Source organism: Typopeltis vanoorti, chromosome 24 (genome assembly GCF_054136105.1).
Source record: "Typopeltis vanoorti isolate ZY-2024b chromosome 24, IOZ_Tvanoo_1.0, whole genome shotgun sequence".
NCBI lineage: Eukaryota > Metazoa > Arthropoda > Arachnida > Uropygi > Thelyphonidae > Typopeltis > Typopeltis vanoorti.
In genome coordinates, this window is record NC_143572.1 from 75,381,268 (window position 1) to 75,403,434 (window position 22,167).

General features: G+C 35.3%; 1 protein-coding gene across 1 annotated transcript in view; it reads right to left on the bottom strand.

The window, feature by feature from the left end:
* The window catches only part of LOC150093413 (lysosomal dipeptide transporter MFSD1-like), a 214,904-nt gene that overhangs the window by 142,902 nt on the left and 49,835 nt on the right, over positions 1-22,167 (bottom strand). The window contains exon 5 of the mRNA XM_090413277.1: positions 17,071-17,167. Within this exon, the coding sequence (XP_090269403.1) occupies positions 17,071-17,167 (97 nt within the window). The remainder of the gene's footprint in view (positions 1-17,070; positions 17,168-22,167) is intronic.

Consider the following 22,167-nt stretch of genomic DNA (forward strand, 5'->3'; position numbering starts at 1 on the left):
AAGTACCAGATCGACATAATAGGGGTGACTGAAACAAAAAAGACGAAAACTGGTGAGATCTTTCTGAGCAATAAATACAAAATGTTATATTCAGGCAATGACAATCAAGGAAAAGAGGGAGTAGCCATAGTATTCAACACAAACTACGAGGCTAATCTTCTAGAATGGCAGTCAGTCTCAAGTAGAGTAATGTGGGCAAATATGAGAATGGGGAACTGGACAATAAGACTTATTTGTGCCTATGGTCCCACAGAAGGTTCTACTAAGGTAGAAGTGAAGGAATTTTTTGACGCTTTAGAAAAAGCAACTGACACAATGAAAAAGGAAAAGTTGGTCCTTGTTGGGGATCTAAATAGCAGAGTAGGAAATGATTATGAGACATACAAAAATATTTTGGGAAAATTTGGAGAAAAGAGAGCAAAGCTAATAATAATGGCAAATATCTGTTGGATTTCTGCTCAGGACATGGACTGGTTATTACTAACACCATGTTCCAACATAAAAATGTGCACAAATTCACATGGAGAGAAGAGGCTAGGAATAAGAAAAGTCTCATTGACTATGTCATTGTTGATAGTGATGTTTTCTCCCTGGTGCAGGACACCAGAGTGTACAGAGGATTTGAAATTGGAAGTGATCACTATTCAGTCTTGAGCAGGATAAAATTGAATTTCATATTGAAAAGAATAACATGTAAGAAACTTTTAAAGCGAATAAAAGTTGAGCAGCTCTCAGATGTGAACTGTAGACTAAAATACAGAAAGATAATTGAAAAGAAAATGAAAGAGTTTGAGAACAGGAATCAACCTTAGAGATTCAGTGGCAAACTCTGAAGAAAACATTGATTGATTCTGCCAGAGAGGCATGTGGTGAGGTTGTCTGTAAGGATAAAAAAACAGAACTCCCTGGTGGACACAGGAAGTTAAAGAGGCAGTGAAGGAAAAGAAGAAAGCATATCAAAAGTTCCTGGCAAATAAGTCAGCTTTTACTCTTACAGAATACAGAGACAAATGTAAGAAAGCTAAACAGTGTGTAAAACTAGCTAAACAAAAGTCATGGGAGGACTTTGGCAAGAATATAGAAAATAAATATTAAGAAGGTGGCAACATATTCTGGAGGTTGTTGAAGAAGCTTAGGAATGGAGGAAAGAGTGCTGTAAAAGGAGTTAGAGATGATAAAGGTGACATGAAAACAGGAGAAAAAGATATCCTGGAAGTATGGAGTAATTACTTTGAAAAATTGCTAAATGAAACAAGCAGTGATGACAGCACAGTGATAAAAAACACTCAACAGGCATATAGTCAGGAATACATATCCATACTTGAAGTAGAAAAAGCTATCAAAGGCTTGAAATGTGGAAAGGCAGCAGGAGTAGATGATATTCGACCAGAAATGCTGAAGTATGGTGGTATAAGTCTTACAGTGGCTGCACTGCGTAGTTCAGAAAGCCTTGACAGAGGGACGAAGTCCCGATGATTGGAGTAGAGCTCTCATAGTAACCATATATAAAAAGGGAAATAAAACTGAATGTGAGAATTACAGAGGTATTTCCCTACTGAGTGTTCCTGGCAAGATCTATGCAAGTATACTTGAGAAACGGTTGAGAAGAATTGTGGAAGAAAATCTTGGTGAAGAACAAGCTGGATTCAGGCCAAATAGAGGCTGTCAGGATCAGATCTTCACTTTACGACAAATAGTCGAGAAAGCATGGGAATATAACAAAGATCTGTATTTAAGTTTTGTCGATTTGGAAAATGCATATGACAAGGTGCCAAGAGAGAAGCTATTCAATACGCTGCAGTTATATGGCGTCAATGGGGCATTATATCAAGCAATACTTAGTCTTTATTTGAGTTGTAAGTCAGCAGTTAGAATTGAAGGAAGTACAGGAAGATGGTTTAATGTTAAATCTGGTGTGAGACAAGGATGTACATTATCCCCTCTGTTATTCATTATCTATATGGATCACATTATGAAGGAAAGTGGTATTAAACCTGATATCAAAATTGGAGATGTTAATGTCAGCTCTTTGCTTTATGCGGATGATGTTATACTTCTAAATAAATCCGCTACAAGTCTGCAAGATTCTCTGACTAAATTCAATTGCTGTTGTAATAGATATGGTATGAAGGTCAGCAATAAAAAGACAAAGACAATGAAAATAGGCAGAATCATTGAAAATGTCAACTGTGTTGTGAATGGAGAACCTGTGGAACAAGTAAAACATTTCAGCTACTTAGGCACGATTTTTACTGAAGATGGTAAATTAAATATGGAAATAGACAACAGAATCAGCAAAGCTGGTATCGTGGGAAGTCAATTGAATAAATTCATATGGAATAAGAAAGAAATTAGTCGGAACACTAAATTAGCTGTATACAAGACAGTGTTCAAACCAGTTTTAACTTATGGATCTGAGAGCTGGGTCAGAAGTAAAACACTTGACCAAAGACTAGAGACCGCAGATATGAGAGTCCTGAGAAAGATTAGAGGCATGAACAGATGGCATCAATGGCAATATCATATTAAAAACGAGGATATTAGGAAAGAACTTGACATTGTCAGCATCCAGGAATGCATTAGCAGAGCTAATCGCAGGTGGTATGGTCACTTAAATAGAATGGGAGAGGAAAGATTAGCAAAACAAGTGTTCTCTGCCAAGTTGGCAGGAAAACGACCCAGAGGAAGACCAAGATATAGGTGGATTGATATGGTACAAAGTGCCTTAGACGACAGAAATATAATAGCTGATAATATTGGAGTGTTGACAAGTAACAGACTGATTTGGAGGAAAATTGTAGATAGGAAGTTAATAATGATGTAATTTTTTCATGTAGTGCTGTTATATCCTGTACACCCCTTGAGGGTACATGGCAGGAATTTGATGATGATGATGATGATGATGAAAATAATTTATCAAATTTACAAAAATCAAAATGGACGGAATAAAATCAACGATAAGGAGAAAATAATAAATATCAGGAGTGGAGTAAGACAAGGATGTATACTTTCACCACTTTTATTTAATTTATATATTGAAAAGGCCATTCAGGAAACTAAAGATAAAATAAATAGTGGCATAAAGATAAATGGTGAGCAAGTCATGTGTATGAGATTTGCTGATGATATAGCCCTTGTAGCAGAAAACAGAAGAACGTTAAAAACAATGCTAGAATTACTAAATAATAACCTTGAAAATCAACACAGATAAGACTAAAATCATTGTTATAGGCAAAATCCCTATCAATACAGAGCATATAGACATCAGCGGGGGACAAATAAAACAAGTGAAAAGCTTTAAATATTTAGGAAGCCTAATAACAGAAAACGGCAGAACAAAAGAAGACATAAGATCAAGAATAAACAATGCAAAAGCAATTCTCTAAGATGAAAAGCATTTTAACAGGAAACCTCAACCTACAATTGAAAAAAAAATTAGTAAAGACATTGATATGAGTATTGCACTGTATGTACGTGAAACCTGGATTCTAGGCAGAGAAGGTGTAAGAAGATTGGAGGCTTTTGAAATGTGGTGTTGGCATCACATGAACAAAATAAAATGGACAGAAAAAAAATCAAACCAACAAATCCTGAGAAAGATAAACGAAACAAGAACTCTAATAAAATCGATCAAAATTAGAAGGGATAGGTGGTTTGGACATATACTTCGACATGATGGACTTGTGAAAAGAATAACTAAAGGCAAAATAGAGGGGAAAAGAAGAAGAGGCAGACCAAGGAAAAGCTCTCTTGATGAAGTCAAAGACAGCACGGGTTTGAGGAGTTACCAGGAGGAGGTTAAGAAGAAAGCCAATGACAAAGCGGAATGGAGGAAATTGCTGCTGAGCTACCAGTCCCAAGACTGATGCAACTGATGATGACAATCATTTCTTACTCTGCTATTTAGATCCCCAACAAGGACCAACTTTTCCTTTTTCATTGTGTCAGTTGCTTTTTTCTAAAACTTCCTCCACTTCTACCTTAGAACCTTCTGTGGGACCATAGGCACAAATAAGTCTCATTGTCCAGTTCCACATTCTCATATTTGCCCACATCACTCTACTTGAGACTGACTGCCATTCAAGAAGATTTCTCTTAAAGTGAAAATCTGATCTTGACAACCTCTGTTTGGCCTGAACCCTGCCTGTTCTTCTCCAAGTTTCTCTTCCACAATATTTCTCAACCTCTTTTCAAGTATGCTTGCATAAATCTTACCTGGAACACTTAGTAGAGAAATTCTCTGTAATTTTTACATTCAGCTTTATCCCCTTTTTTATAGATGGGTACTATGAGAGCTCTACTCCATCATTAGGAATTTGACCTTCTATAAAGGCCCTCTGAATTATGCAAAACTTTTATACCTCCATACTTAAGCATTTCTGGTTGAATATCATCTACTCAAGCTGCCTTTCCACATTTCAAGTTTTCGATGGCTTTTTCTACCTCAAGTATTGATACACATTTCTCTTGAAAATTTTCTAGTATTGTTCAATCACTGCTTGGTTTGTTTAACAGTCTTTCAAAATAATTACTCCAGACATCTAGGATATCCTTATCTTCAGTTTTCATGTCACCTTTATCATCCTCAATTCCTTTTACATTACTCGTTCCTCCATTTCTAAGGTTTCTCAATAGCCTCCAAAATATTTTGTAACCTTCCTAATATTTATCTTCTGTATTCTTACTCAAGTCTTCTCATGACTTTTGTTTAGCTACTTTCATACATAGCTTAGTTCTCTTACATTTTTCTTTGTATTCTTTTAGAGCATGTGCCGACTTATTTGCTAGGAACTTTTGGTATGCTTTCTTTTTTTCCATGACTGCTTCTTTAACTTGTGTCCACCATGGTGTTCTTATTTTTCTATCCTTGCAGACAACTTCACCAATACCTCCCCACTTGAATCAATCAATGTCTTCTTCAGAGTTTGCCACTGAGACTCCAAGGTTTGGTTCTCAGTTATTCATTGAGATTAAATTATATTATAAAGAAAAATATTTTTAATGTATTATTCCAGCCTATTCTTGCTCTTCTTCTATTTATTATTCTTTACATCTTTTAGTAAATTAAGTATAGTAATTAATAAGCGCCTCTGTAGCGCAATTGGAAGAACGACGGTACATTGCACCCTTCAATTGGAATAGGCCTAAGTTCAATTCTCGTTGCGACGGGAGGAATTTTTATGTGGATTTTTTCAATTGAAGGCGAGTTAGCTGATTTCATACGGAGGTAGCAGGCTTTTTTCTCCTGGAAACTTTAAACTTGGGTTTTTCATCCCACATACAGACAAATCGGCCCTTCAGAACACATGCAATTTACAGACAAAAAATACTAGTTGTGGTGGTGGGCAGTAGACAGCGTTGATGGAGATGATTGGTAGAGGTTCGGTGTAGTGGTGAAAACAGTTGTATAGTAGGTGTCCTCCCGAGATGAGTCCTTGGACTCCTTGGAGGTGTCACGAATAATAATAATAATAATCAAATATATCATTCTCTTTAATTATTATTTTTAATATATTCTGAAAAGAACATTTCTTTCCACTTATTTCCCCCCCCCCCCTTGCAGGAATGAAATTGCCAGTAATTTCCCTTGCTCCATGGCGAGCAAGCTACTATCACCCTGACCTGAACGTATTAACACAGATTCATTTACAAAGATGCCATTTTCAATTTGAGTGCTCACCAAAGAGAGTGCTACTACATCATCCAAACTTGAATCAGAATGATTGTTTTCTTACCAAAAATTTTGAAGTCTCATCCTTACTAAATGTATAACAGTAAGTTTTTTGTGCATATGTATGTATATTTCAACCTTATATTAACTGTACTATCACAGTAGTAGGTGATTTGTATCTTGCTTGTGAAATCTACTGTTGATATTCCATTTTTTTTTAATTGTCAGTTACATTGAAGTCAATCTGAAAATTTCAGGTTGAAATGTTTGTTTATATACATTAGTTAAAAACTTGCATTTGCAGTGAATGTAAAAATATTTTTGTTTCTATAGCACAGGTACATCTTAAAATACATTAACATACTAATTAAACAGCAATGTAACTTCAGAGGAACTTTTGACATAATATATATATATATATCAACATGCACACACAAGATAATTAAACAATACTTACCGATCAAATCAATTAAATATTTGGGATAGAAAATAACTATCCATGATCAGTGATAATTTCAGACAAATTCAAAACAAAAATTAGATATGAGAAATCTAACTAATTAAGCTAAAATAATATTAAAGATATAGTATATAACTTTAACATTATGCACTGATTTCCATAAGGAGAAAATGTCACAGCACTGATATTGAATAATGGTATAGAACACAAATGGGCAACCCCCAGCCTGGATCTGGCCCTAATCTATTTCAGCAAAGTTTGCCTGATTCATGGTGGGAGAAAACATGGTGTGCTCTACTAACTCACATTAAGCTGACGTCATATGGCTTGTGCAAACCACATGATGTTTTCTCCAACCAAGGTCTCTTTCTCACTTAGACTAGTGACGTGTGCGAACATGTCACAACGTGTCAGTTCGGTATTTGCGTTGGTGTTGTGCTTTGTTTAGTGACTACACTGATGTTATGTTTTGTTCAGTGCCTGCATTGATGTTGTGTTCTGTTCAGTGTCTGTGGTGTAGAAGACAGTTTTGTTTGACATTTCTGAATATCACTTATAAACTTGGGACAATGTCAGGGGTTATTGCAAAAAAAAGAAAAGTAGATGCAGAGAATCGTCAATTTCAAAATAACTGGACGGAGGATTATTATTTTATTCTGAATAAAGGTTTGCCTGTATGTTTGCTGTGCAATGAATCCATATCCGTCAACAAAGAACACAACTTGAAGAGACACTTTACTTCGAGACATGCGGATCACCCAAAAATTGATGGACAACTACGAAAAGATGAAATACAGAAGTTGAAGAAGAACTTGGATACCCAGCAGCAAATGTTCAACAAGCAAAGAACGCAGCACCACAGCATTGTCAAAGCCAGCTTTGTGGTAAGCGAAAAAATCACTAAGCATTCTAAGTCATTTGGTGAAGGAGAATTTATCAAAGAATGTCTGCTGGATGTTGCAAGTATAATATGTCCTGAAAAGAAAAAAAAGACTTCAAGAATATTCGTTTGTCGAGACATACTGTTGTCTGACAGATAGAAATTATGGCTGATGATATCAAAAGAAGTTTAAAAGAGAAGATTGCTAAATTGGAAGCATTTTCAATTGCATTGGTTGACAGCGCCGATGCCTCCGATACAGCACAACTAGTAATATTTATTCGAGGAGTTGATGTGGATTTCAACATCACAGAAAAATTATTGCTGCTTCAGCAGTTAAAAGGAACAACTACCAGTGAAGATATATTTGAAACAGTCAACACAGTCTTCGAGAGATTTGGGCTTAAATGGAGTTCACTATCTGGCATATGCACTGATGGAGCCCCTGCAATGATTGGTGCACAGAAGGGATTTATTGGAATAGTTCATGAAAAAGCAATAGAACTACAGATCCATCTGGAAAAATTAACAAATTTTCACTGCATTATCCACCAACAAAATCTGTGTGCAAAATCAATTAAATTCACAAATGTTATGGAAGTTGTAGTAGCCAGTATTAATTTTATTAAGTCACGTGCACTTAATCACCACCAATTTAAAGAGTATTTGGTAGACCTATTTTCAGATTATGAAGATGTGTCTTATTATTGTGAAGTGAGGTGGTTGAGTAAAGGTAAAATGTTAAAACGATTTTATGATCTGAGACAAGACATTGCAGATTTTATGGACATAAAAAGAAACACAATTGACCAAGTAAAAGATGATGAGTGGGTGTGTGATTTAGCATTCCTTGTAGATGTCACCGGATACCTAAACGAACTGAATCTTAAATTGCAAAAACAAGGATAATTGGTTCATGAACTGCATGGACATGTCAAAGCTTTTTGTAATAAACTACGATTGTTGGAAAGTCAGATAAGAGCTAAAAATTGTTATCATTTTCCTACTCTAGCAACTCATATAAATATCCCTTATAATTGTTATGGAGATGAACTGAAGACACTAATAGACTAATTTGATACAAGGTTTACCGACTTCAAAAACAAAAACTTCACATTCGCTATATTTGCTCGTCCGATGGATGCTGATGTAAATAATGTGCCAGAAAACTTACAGATGGAACTTATTGAGCTTCAGGCAGATTTAGTGCTAAAATCACAATTTAATAACATTGCTTTGATGAATTTTTATAAATTTTATTTGGTGGAAGAAATATATACAAATTGACGTGCCTTTTCAAGAAAAATCGTTTGTCTTTTCGGCAGCACATATATACAGGGTGTTCGGGATAAATTTGACAGTTTCGTAAGGAAAAAGAAAATCTTCTTTGTATCTATTAAATTTAATGAATTGACAAAAAAACATTACAGGCAGAGTTAATTACAATACTATCAACAAGATTTACTCAAAATAACCACCATTAGCATCGATCACAGCTTCAATTCTGCTTCGGAACCTCGAACAAGCTGATGCTACAGTCTCCCTGGGAAGGGCCACAAAAACTGTTTTAATTTTATCCATTAACTGGGCTTTTGTATTACTGGAAGTGCAATTGGTGTCTTTTTCAACTGCGCCCCATACAAAATAATCCATGGGGTTAAGGTCTGGGGAGTTTGGAGGCCAAACATTTGGACTGGTGAAGTCGTAGAAATCTTCAGACAACCATTTTTGACTTTTCCCAGAGGTGTGGCAAGGGGCCGAATCCTGCTGCCATACATACGGCCTACCATTGGCTTCCCTTGTTATCCAGGGCTTGACTACAGTTAGCAACTCCACGAACAAAGCCCGAATTCCAATGCCAGGGTTCTTCAACACCTGTTCCTGCAGATTTGCGAGGAATTCTGCTGTACGAACGCAATCAGATCGTCTGCTAGGGATCTTTCTTCTTGCTACATCCTCGTAGTCACCATTGCAAGTCTCTAGTTCATGCCTGATTGTTTTTACTGTATTCAGGGAGCATTGGGCAGCAGTCGTAATATCCTTATTTTGATGGCGGGCACGAATCATCATGATACAAGTTATTCTCTTCCATGATTCAGGTGGGTTCCAGCTATCCATCCTTTCTGACATCTTGTATATGAATGAAGAAGGGTCCAAACTTTTAAATGAAGAGAAGTGTGTGTTAATACATGTAACTTACGGAAAAATATAATTAATTATAAATATGTCAAATTTATCCCGAACACCCTGTATGTAAACAGTTTTTTTCGAAGATGAAATACAATAAACACAAAAATTCAGACAAGAATAATGGACAAAAACCTTGAACATTCTATGCGATTATCCTTAAGTAATATTAACGTCAATATTGATATAGTTCGCCCACCGTTTGTAGGTCTCTGCTTGGCGTCTTGCCAAGAATAGTCGACTCATGATGAAGGTAAGAAAGAAATGAAGGACGTATGAACTGGTCGCCAACACGCGAAATCACGTGCTTTATAGGTAAAATTTCCCAACTGTTGTGCCTTTCCAAGAAAAATCATTTGTCTTTTCGGCAGCACATATATATGTGAACAGTTTTTTTCGAAGATGAAATACAATAAACACAAAAATTCAGACAAGAATAATGGACAAAAACCTTGAACATTCTATGCGATTATCCTTAAGTAATATTAACGTCAATATTGATATAGTTCGCCCACCGTTTGTAGGTCTCTGCTTGGCGTCTTGCCAAGAATAGTCGACTCATGATGAAGGTAAGAAAGAAATGAAGGACGTACGAACTGGTCGCCAACACGCGAAATCACGTGCTTTATAGGTAAAATTTCCCAACTGTTATACAAGCAACATAGTTAACTACAATAATCATAAAAGAGAAGTTAATTTTCCGACCTGTAATAATAAACGACTCATCCCACAATACGGACTGATTACCCTATTATCGGAATAGATTCTCCTTTTTCTGACATGTGCAGAAGTGTTGTCGAAGGATCTCTAATTGGTGGGCGAACTATAGTCTCGTAGTTGAAATACAAGGCCAATCTTCACATTAAATTGTTATGTCATTCATTATATTATAAAATTTATGTAGAGCTTTATACCTCCTATTCCTCCTATCAACCAACTTTTTTTCCTCCTATTAACCAAAGCATTATATTATAAATAAATGAAATATGAAGTAGCAACTTGTTTTAATTCATTAAATATTAATTTATTTTATTTAATAATTTGGTCCAGCCCTTGACTAGGAGAACAGAATGATAATTTGGCCCCCGAACTAAGAAAGGTTGCCCATGCCTGGTATAGAACATGTCACAAATCATTAAGAAATGAGCTACAAATATGCATTCATTTAATCTACTATAGAAGAGATTGAATTTGAAGTTGTGGAAGATTTTTCCTACAGCTCAAACTTAGCTCCATCAAATTTCTAGTTATCTCAGTTATCTAAATTACTATCATTGGCTACCTCCATGAAGTCCAAGGACTCATTGTGGGAGACCCAAACTATCTATGCAATCTCTATCATATTTCTCCTTGAACTCACTGACAGACAAAGCACTAACAATGACTGTCAATTTATTCCACTCATACACCATTCTCCAAGTGAAAAATGTAGTTAGTTCTCACACCCTTACTCAATTTTTAGGAATGACATCTTGTTCTGCTACTTTCTAGCCAAATGCTGAAATATTTCATCTGCATCAATCCTATAAAACCCTTTAAGTAACTTAAATGTTTCTATCATATCTCTTTTTTCCCCTCCTATCAACCAACTTTGGCAATCCTCAGTCTATCATCTTAGGGAGCATTCCACAAGTAATTCACCATCTTGGTCACTTGCCTCCAGATCCTCTTCCTGGAGTACAGTTCCATCAATGGTGTACACAACTAGTAATCTTTTCATCCATAATGCATAACTTTACAATGCATTAACTTCTATATAATACAGAGGTATACGTTAAACTGTATGTATATAATATTGTAATGTATAATTCACAGTTTTATAATATTAAATGTAAGTATATAATATACATTAAACTGGAACCCATTATCTTTTACCGATATTGTCAGTCTATTTCAATTGTTTTGTGAGCTCTCCTATCACCTTGATTAACTATTATCCTACCCAATTTTGCATCATCAAACAAACAAACATAACAAACTAACTTCTCATCATCTTCCTTCCTTTTTTTCTTCCATCCACCTCTATTCTTCAGAACAATCTCCCCCATACAGTTGGGGTACAACTGCCCATTCTTTAAAAAACTCATCAATAAGCTACATTTTTCTCATTAATCACTTGCTGACACACGCCGATGTGGTGTTATGGGTCATGTGACCTTTCGTGTGTGGGGTTATCATAAAAAAAATAAAATAAAATTTTCCTTCAAGCCATTTATGTACAAATTAAACAGCAGTGGTCAAAACACAGGCATGATGCTAGTCACTTACATTCTTCTATTCTTTGGTATCCATCATCTACTCTTATATCCATTCCCATTTGTTCCAAATTGTGTAACCAAGTATTATGTGGTATCCTGTCCAATACCTTTGCAAAATCCAGTGGTATCATTATGTGGCCACTTCCATAAGATAGCATAAGAATTAGTTACGAAATCAAAACCTCCAGTCAAGTCTCTAGATGCTTCTACGGATATTTCAAATGAGGAGGAACTTGTCCTTTATAGGAATATATAGATAAAAACTAACTGACTCTAAAACTCAACAGCTGAAGGATAGAGGAAGCATGGAGGACTGGTAATTGGTAAGTGGGCTTAGAGCAGAAGCAGCTAACATGCTGGGAAAAAGTGGGCTAGTTATTAAAATGACTGATCTCATATCAACACTATACTGCACATGATTTGAATGTAGCTGTTTTCATTTCTATTTAATATGTTCCGTTTATTGAAGACATTGAAATGGTGGTAAAAACATTATATAAATTTTACCATAATTCACCAAAAAAGACAATGAATCGGGAAAAGCAGCAGCCATGTTATAAATAGAAATCTTCGAGTTCATTATCTGTATTCAATATGGTAGGTGTATATTGCAGTGGGAACACAAATCACACATGTTAAATACTCTGCAATGATAACATTTGGAGGAAACAGGCCATTGGAAAGGAGATGATGTTACAATATCAAAAGGACTTTTTAAAGAAAATGAAGCTTACCCTTTTGCATTAAGAATCTATTTTCCCTTAGATTTTATAACTTTATTCAAGCAACTGTTACTGATTTTTCAAAAGGCAAACCAGATTTTCAGTCAAACAAAATACCATATGGAAAATACCTTCAATTGTAAGTGGAGATTTCTGTGGTTTAGAAGTTCATAAGGCATATTCCGGTAATTGAACCACATTTTTTTTCTATTAAGCTAAGCACAATAAAGTTATGCGACTAGAGAAATTAAGTATTAAACATCTGAATTTCATCATCAACCGTCTTATATTCTTAATCCGATGGAGAGATAACAAAATCATACCTAAGTTCATCCAAATCAAGCGTGCATTCCATATAAATAAAGCTAACAGAATTTACCGAAGAATGGAACTAGCGATTCTGAGAGAAAGGATTTCAGCCACTAGATCAGAATTAGCACAAATAAGCCGAGATACATTTTCTCTACATAATGAGTTAGCCACATCTCTTCCGTCTGACCTGTGGAACAACATAGACACCATCACATATAACAAAGCAGCAGCAATTTCTGATCAGAAGAAGCATACTTTAATCAAAAATTTTTTAATTTACTTCTTCATGAAAAACAAAAACAAAGAAAACACCTAAATTTTTCCAAAGTAATTATTAACCTTTCTTCAAGAGTCCTATCAAGAACCAAAAAAAATCTACTCCTGAAAGGTTTTAACTTTGCCTTAACACCACGTTTCCTACCAAAAATTGATAATCGCTCAAATAGAAAAAGGAATTAGAAATTTACCTGGTGATACATCAGATCTCATCTGCATACAGAGCACAGCATTACTATTGCAAAGCAAATTACCTCAAAGGAACCTTCCTTACATGGAATACACATCCCTAAAAAAACTAAAATCAGACAAAAATATTGTTATAATCAAAGCAGATAAAGGGAATGCAACAGTAGTTTTGAACTCTGAAGAGTATAACAATAAAATGAAAACTCTTCTTGAAGATTCTAATACCTATAGACCTTTAGACAGAGATCCCACATGGTGCACTCACAATAAAACCAATGATCTAATTAAAAAGATGCCTAACTGGACTGAAAAACTTAAAAGAACTCTACAATCAAAACACCCATTAGTTCCAAGAATTTATGGTGTACCAAAAATACATAAGATAGGTAGATAGGTATTCCCTTAAGACTGACAGTGGATGGAAGAGACTCTCTGACCTCTAATTTAGCAAAACATCTCACCAACATGATTTTACCTCACACAGGAAAAACATCTTCTTTAATCAAGAACAGTGCACATTTTATTGAGAAGGTAAAAGATATTGACATTGGACCTTCAGACATCTTAGCAAGTTTGGATGTTATCAGCCTATTTACAAATGTTCCAAGAAACGAAACTGTGAATCTCCTTGAAGACCTCTTTCCTCCGGACATCGTAGATCTTTATAAACATTGTATAAATAATACTTTTTTCATGTATCAAGACAAATTTTGGGAACAAAAAGAAGGATTGGCTATGAGCTCTTCCCTCTCTCTCTCCGGCTTAGCTAACCTATTTATGGAAAATTTTGAAAATAACGCTTTAATCAATTATCATAAAAAAACCAAAAATTTGGCTATGCTATGTAGACGATATTTTCATCATATATCCAGGAACAACAGATGAACTCATAGCTTTCAAAGATTACCTGAATAATTTACATAAGAATATAAAATTTACTTTAGAACAAGAACTTAGAAAACTTCCTTTTCTTGACATCCTATTAGAAGTCAATGAAAAAGATAATAAACTTTCTTTCTCAATATATAGAAAACCCACCAACACAGGAAGATTTCTTAATGCGGCCTCACACCACCACCCTTCGCAAAATATAGGTCTAATAAAAACCCTGAGGGACAGAGTTTATAATATTTCCAGCACAGAAAAACAGAGAAATGAAGAATTGGAACATTTAACATAGATCCCGAAAAAAAAAATGGTTATGATCCCAAGACTACCAAAAAAATCCTCCACACACCTCCTACAAACATCTCACAGAAACAAGATTTCAAATATGCTATCATGCTTCCATATATCATGAATGTTACAGACAAGATAGCTAAATTATACTAAACAAACAGAACATCGAAGTAGCCTTTCTGCAGCTGGAAAACATATCTATATTCCCCAAAACCTCCACATCATCCTTTAAAAAAACCAGGTGTTTATAAAATTTATTGTTCTTGCGGCATCTGCTACGTAGGACAGACAGGAAGATATGGGGAAATACGCATGAACAAACACCAAAAGGATGTGCAAAACAGAAGAGAACACAAATCAGGTCTAGCTTTCCATACTACTTCCACCGGTCAGAATGTACTCTGGCATAAAACAAACGTCTTTTTATGTAAAGTTTTTTATGAAAAAAACTGTTACATAAGGAAATTTAAAGAAGCTGCAAACATGCTTAGAATTCCAACACAATGCAATAAAAACCAAGGCTTAATTCTACACCAAGTTTGGTCAGCTTTGATAAAAAATATACCTCAGTCAGACTTTGGACATTATGAACGTGAACAACAGAACGTGGCATCATCCAGCATTGTTTAAACTTAGCACTGATTTGAATCTGCATTCTGATTTTTCAATTTTATGAACAGTCAGATGGCTACAGCTGTATAGTATGAACTATTTTAGAATAATTTCTCTTTTTTGTTGTTTTAAACTTTAAGTTACCTTTTTACCCCTGAAGGTGCAAGTCAAACGACTTACGAAACTTGTCGGGTTTTATTTCTTTATTGCGCTTTTAGCTTAATAAAAAATATATATATATAAAAAAAAATGTGGTCCAATTATTGGAATATGCCTTATGAAATACCTTCAATGCCCAGAAAGAAACAAGAAGCTTTAGTGAGAATGCTGTGAGAGGAAAATTTTAGGTAACAGTCTCCATAGTTCAGTTGGATGACCTGAGTTTAAATTCCGTTCAGATGGCAAAGAACCTTTATCAGCGCTTATTAAGTGAAGGCCCTGTGCATACACACCCTCTTGCCTCCAACCTAAGAGTTTTACTTTTCTTGACTTTGCGCTTCCACACTCTTGGTTAACAAAGCTCTCTAGACACCTAACTCCAAATCCATTTATAGTCTATCAATATTATGCAAGTCCTTCCATCCATCAAATTCAGTCCATAGGTCTATGAACTCCACATCATTCCTTCAGCATAACCATGCAATTGATTTATTTGTGATTATATCATCACAAACAAATGAATACTGTATTCCTTGTCCTCAACTTTGCCTCTATTATAGCATGGCAGAAGACTTATCACCCTCTTGCTCTTTTTTTTTTTTTCACTTCTTCCAATAACTCTTTTATATCATCCAATATTTTTCACCTTTCAGGTCACTGCCAATCAAAACAACAGACTCTTTCATCTTAATTTTTAGCATCCTGATAGCTTCACTAATATTAATTTTCACAGGAAAGCAAGATTTAGTCATACTTTAGTCATAACCTTAAGGAAACACCTGGAAAATGTCTGCCAAATGCTAAAAACTAGGAATAATATCATCAGGAAGCTTGTGCGTGTTTGGGCTGGGGAGGGGGGGGGGGGGGCAGGAGCCAACACTTTAAAATCTGCTGTCCATGCCCTAGTGTACTCTTGTGCAGAATACTGTGCTCCAGTGTGGTATTTGAGTCACCATATTAGCAAAGTACAAAGTGAACGGCAGAAGCAGTGGAGAGGTCATATTTATCTATACGAGTTGCCAAAAGGTGTACCACCTTATTATTAAATTACTCTGGATTTAGAGAAAGATGTTGGAAGTTTATTTTCCACTTGGTTAGACTATAATAAATTTACTTTAATCCTTTATCCAAGTGTAAGCAAACAAAGTTTGAGCCTAAAGTATTTTCAGGACTGCATTGCTTCTGCCTTAGTATCACCACTTCTGGGTCTGGCTCCCACTGACGAAACCTCAATAAAGGTCGAAACCGGTCTGGGTAGTGGCCCTTCCCTTAATACATAGCATTATGCATGTCTGCAAGGAGATGTGCTTTGCATTATGGGAGATACTGAGACAAGGGGTGATGAGGGCTTGGTCCACCTTTACTACGAGTTGCCTCAGTCCTGAAGATACTTCAGATGCAAACTTTGTTTGCTTACACTAACCAATCGCCATGTTGGCAAGTGACCAACATGGTGATTGGTCTGTGGAATGCTCTCCAGGAAGATAAATTGAGGTGAATTGCAAAAGTTGGTTGATAAGCAAAAAAGGGAGGATGATAGAAATAAAAAGTTACTTAAAGGCTTTTAGAGGATTTATGTCAGCACTTGGCTAGAAGGTGCAGAATAAGAGATCATCCCTAGAAGTTGGGTAAAAGTGTAGTTAGCAAGGGCATGAATACTAGATTTTTTGCTTGGAGAGTGGTGAATGAATGGAATGGGTTGACTGAGTCAGTTGTGTTTTATCCATTAATGATTTCAAGGAAAAGTACAATAGATATTGTGTTGATAGTTGGGATCTTTGATGATGAGTGTTAGGACTCCCATGGAGGTGCCTGTGCAGCAATAATAATAATAATAATTTATTTTAAATGTGTGAGGGACTGAAAATCTAACAGCAGAAGCAAACCAGAGTTGCATGGCACCTACACAGTGGTTCTTCAATAGGAGGAGCAGCATATGATATTTTAATGAAACCATATTAGATGAAAAAAATAAAAATAAAAATTAGAGGCAACAAGCACTCTTAGTTGCTAAAGCACTTCTGCTAATATATATTTCAAACAAAAAAATTATTTTCTGTTTAAGAACAAGTGCCTAGTAATCAAGTATTCAACATTAAACAGGCTATACTTGTGCACACAAGCTCAACTTTTTTCTCTTTTCAGTAAGCTAGAAAGTAACTTACCGACAAAAAGTGCTATTCCTAAACAAGTGTAACCGCTATATGACTTCGAAAGCATATTATAAACTGGAAGCATTACATTGTAGTTTACAGTGCTTCCCTGGAAATAAAAGAACAGAATTATCAAACAAAAAGGAATTTAATATTTATAATATAATTTTATTCAGATTATTTACAGATTTCTAGTCTGAAGCTCTAAATGTAAACCATCCAGAAAATAAAGCAATATGGGATATTCTTGTAGATAAGCTTATACACAGCTTTTAATTTTTTTTAAGGAAATGATAACGTATACTAGAATATTAATTAAAAAACTTAAAAATCAATACCTTTCTATATTTTGGCAATGTTACATTACCATCATCAGAGTTAATAAAAACAATGATATTGGATGCAGAAAATAACACTGAGCAAATGAGGCTGAATAAAGACAACAGAAGTTGGGCGTAGAGTCCTAAACAGCATCCACCAGTAGGCTAAATTGGGTGGTCTTATCAGTTGGGCTGATGATCTTAAAATGCATGCTTTCCAAATTTGGGACAGTTTCTCATGCACTCAAATTTGTTGATATTTGAAAAGTTTTTCAGAGCCGAGGCAGATTCAATGAACAGCCTTTTTTTACTTGTATTTACTATGGTATAATACAGTAGTTTTCTTCCATCGTATCCTGTAGTGGGTGTCCAAAGCATGGTCGGCAAGTCTTGAGTGGTTGTATTGGTGGAACTGGACATAATCCTTGTGTTTAGATATCCTGATATTGGCTGTCCTGCCTGTTTGGCAGTAGTAGGATGGTTTGCAACTGCAAGGGACCTGGTATACTCCTGGTAGGTCTAGGAGATGCAGCTGGTGTTTGGTGAAGTGTATAACATATGCCAATTTCTTATATGGTCTATAGACCACATAAGACCAGCCACATCCCCTAGACCTACCAGGGGTATACCAGGTCCCTGAACAACTACTATGGCCAAACAGGCAGGACAGTCAATATCAGGATATCTGAATACAAGAATTACATCTGGTGTCAAAGGAGCATTATATCAAGCAATATTTAATCTTCGTTTTAGTTGTAAATCAACAGTTAGAATTGAAGGAAGTACAGGAAGATGGTTTCATGTTAAATCTGGTGTCAGACAAGAATGTACATTATCCCCTCGGTTATTTATTATCAATATGGATCACATTATGAAGGAAAGTAATATTAAACCTGGTATCAAAATTGGAGATGTTATACTTCTAAATAAATCCTGCACAAGTCTGCAAGATTCCATGACTAAATTGAATAACTGTTGTAATAGATTTGGTATGAAGGTCAGCAATAGCAAGACAAAGACAATGAAAATAGGCAGAAGCATTGAAAATATCAACTGTATTGTGATTGGTGAATCTATAGAACAAGTAAAACATTTCAGCTACTTTAATTTTATAACACATTAATTTTTTTTTTAATGTAAATTTCCTATATTAGTCTAATGTTATTTAAGATTATTATATGAATTTCTGAATTAATATCTTTATGACTTTAAAAATGTTTACTCGTCTAAAACTTAGCGATATGACATCACGCGGTTCGATCTATGTGTGAATGATCAATTGTTTGTATTCCCCTTTTGTTTTTTAAAACTATTCCTATAGCCACTGAAGATGGTCCATAATATTCAGACAAATATTACAGACCAAAATATTTGGCAAATTAAACATTATTCTTGTGTAAACGTGTATATATTTCTAATGTATTATTGAAAGCTGAAGTTAAATTAAAACTAAGGGCTAAAAATGAAACAAAATGACAGTATCAGATTTGATTTAAATCATATAAACGAATTATTTAAAGCAGAAGTTTGGAAAGAAATTAAAAAGTTTGGAGAGGACAGGAGAGAATCAGAACTGTGGGGAAAAACAAAATGTACAGTAATAGAAGAAGCAAAGAAGACTAAGTAAAAATGACTAATAACGAAGTAATAATAAGTAACAAGGAAGAAAGATTTTAATGGCTCTCAGAAGAAGCTAATCAAATAGCAGAGGAAAGAAGAAAAATGAAACTTCAGAGAAACAAAGAAAGGGCTAGACAAATGAGTGCAGATTTTCAGAAACAGCTAGGAAAGATAACGAAAAACATCTAAACAAAAGTTGCAAGGAAACTGAAGGAAGCAACATTATGGGTAGAACAAGAAATGTCTGTTTCGAAAGATAAATGAACTTAAGGGAAGTTTATCCCTAGAGATTAGGAGTTGTAAAAAGTAATTCAGAAAAATGCTTGATGGAAGAAGCAGAAATGAAAAAAGATGGGAAAAGAATGAAGAGGATTTGTACAAGAAAGATGATAATAGTGAAGGAGAGAATTTGTTGAAAAACCAATAATAATGAAAAGCAAAGTGATATCAGCAATGGAACAACTGCCAAAAGGAAAAGCTCCTGGAGCTGATGAAGTCAGTGGAATTATTGAGAGCAGCAGGGGGATGAAGTAGAGAACATACAGACTGAAATTTGTTAACAGGTTTGGAAGAAAATATACTGGCCTAGAGATTGGAAAACATCAGTATTCATACCAATTCCAAAAAAAAATCAAATCAAAGAGATTGTGAGAGTTATAGAACCATTACTTTAATTTCAGAAGCAAGTCAAGTTATGCCGAAAGTGATCTTAACAAAGGCTGGAGCCATACGTGAATAGAGAAATGCCACAAGAACAGGCAGGCTTTGGGAGAGGAAGAGGAACTAAAGACCAGATAGCAGACATGAGAAATGTTCATGGATTATGGAAAAAGCAGAATTTCAGAAGGAAGTATTCAAGTATTTTATTGTAAGAAAACTTTTGATTGTGTGGATCACAACAGACTGTGGATTGTAATGTGATCAATGGGAATACCTGAACATCTAATTCTCTTGATAAGAGAGCTGTATGACAACCAAAAAGCTTCAGTAAAAACAGTCCTTGGAGAAACACACAATGTTCAAGTAGAAAAAGGTGTGCAGCAGAACTGTGCACTGTTGCCCTATCTTTTTAATATTTATAGTGAATATATACAGGGTGTTTCAAAAGGGGTATACAAATCTGAATGACAACAGAAGGTAAAATAGCAATAGACGAAATATTTTTATTACCGTGCAAATGTAATGTAACACTTGAAGTTTCAACTCAGACAGTTAAAGTTCAATATAACTATGATCTCCAGTAATTCTGCAGACGTCCCATCTGTAATAAATTTCCTGAAACATGCAGCAGAGCATATCTGGTGTAACTTCAGCAATGGTGGCAGTAATTCTGGAATGCAGCTCATCCAAATTGGCTGGTACTGGTGGTACAAACACTCGATCTTTTGAAAAACCCCACAAGAAAAAATCTAATGGTGAAGGTTGGTGGGGAAATGTGGTGACCATGCTAGAGGCACCCCTCGATCAATCCATCTGCCAAGAAAATGGGAGATGAGGTGATGCAGCAGCATGTGGCCTTCTGATTGAGTTTGGATGATGCACAGAACAGCTTGTTTTCACAAAATTCTTGTGCCATGTGTAGATCGTGCACCCACTAGGAGATTCTTTGCTGTATTGTATGTGGAAATACCTTTGGACTTGTGTTGCAGATTTCATTTTATCAAACCAAAACACACCATCAAAAGTCACCACTTTCAAATGATGTGATGTATCATGCCATCTATTGTTGTCATTTAGTAATAAAGTAATGTGACCAAAAATCAAAAATAAATGTTATACTCAAGCAATGACAATCAAGGAAAAGAAGGAGTAGCCATAGTATTCAACACTAAATACGAGGCTAATCTTCTTGAATGGCAGGCAGTCTTAACTAGAGTGATGTGGGCAAATATCAGAATGCGGAACTGGAAAATGAGACATATTTGTGCCTATGGTCCCACAGAAGGTTCTACTAAGGTAGAAGTGGAGGAATTTTTTGAGGCTTTAGAAAAAGCAACTGACACAATGAAAATGAAAAGTTGGTCCTTGTTGGGGATCTAAATAGTAGAGTAGGAAATGATTGTCAGACATACAAAATTTTTTGGGAAAATTACGGAGAAAAGAGCAAAGCTAATAATAATGGCAGATACTTGTTGGATTTCTGCTCAGGACATGGACTGGTTATTACTAACACCATGTTCCAACATAAAAATGTGCACAAATTCACATGGAGAGAAGAGGCAAGGAATAAGAAAAGTCTCATTGACTATGTTATTGTCGATGGTGATGTCCTGATGTCCTGCACCTCCTTGGTGCAGGACATCAGAGCGTACAGAGGATTTGAAATTGGAAGTAATTACTATTCAGTCTTGAGCAGGATAAAATTGAATTTCATATTGAAAAGAAGAATATATAAAAGTTTTAAAATGAATAAAAGTTCATTTTAAATTTTAATTTCATTTTAATGAATCACTGATTATTAGACCTCCATGGAGGCCTAATAATAATATGTTAGATATCTGGAGTAATTATTTTGAAAGAGTGCTAAATGAAACAAGCAGTGACCAACACAAGTAGAAAACATTCAACAGGAATGCAAATCAATGCTTAGGTAGAAAAGGAAATCAAAAACCCGAACTGTGGACAGGCAGCTAGGGTGGATGATATTATTATTAAGAGAAATCTCCTGACTCCTTGAGAAAACGTTGAGAGAGAAAAAGAGAGGCTACATATCACCCACACCAGTTGTCTCAGCTTTTCTTAAATTCATTTGCACTACCTGCACTCACAGACTCCAATGACAATCTTTCAATCACACACCACCTATGAAAGAAAAATCTAGCTCTCAGCCTTCTTCTTGACTGCATTCATTCCTAACTTCCATGGATGTCCTCTCATCCTCTCTCTCCACCCTTCATAAAATGAAAAGTTAAATCTTCTGGTATTCTGTATGATCCTTTCAGAAGCTTATAAGTCACAATTGTATCACCCCTCTTTCTCCTGTTTGCTAGTGTTTGAGTCGGCCCACAACTTCTCAATTAGTCTTCATAATCTTTATTCCACAAATCTGATATCATCTTCAACACCTTCCTTTGCACTCTTTCTACTGTATCAGCATCACCACAGAAACCACAAAACCAGATCTATGCATAACACTTCAAGTGAATTTATATTATGATCTTGTAAACAG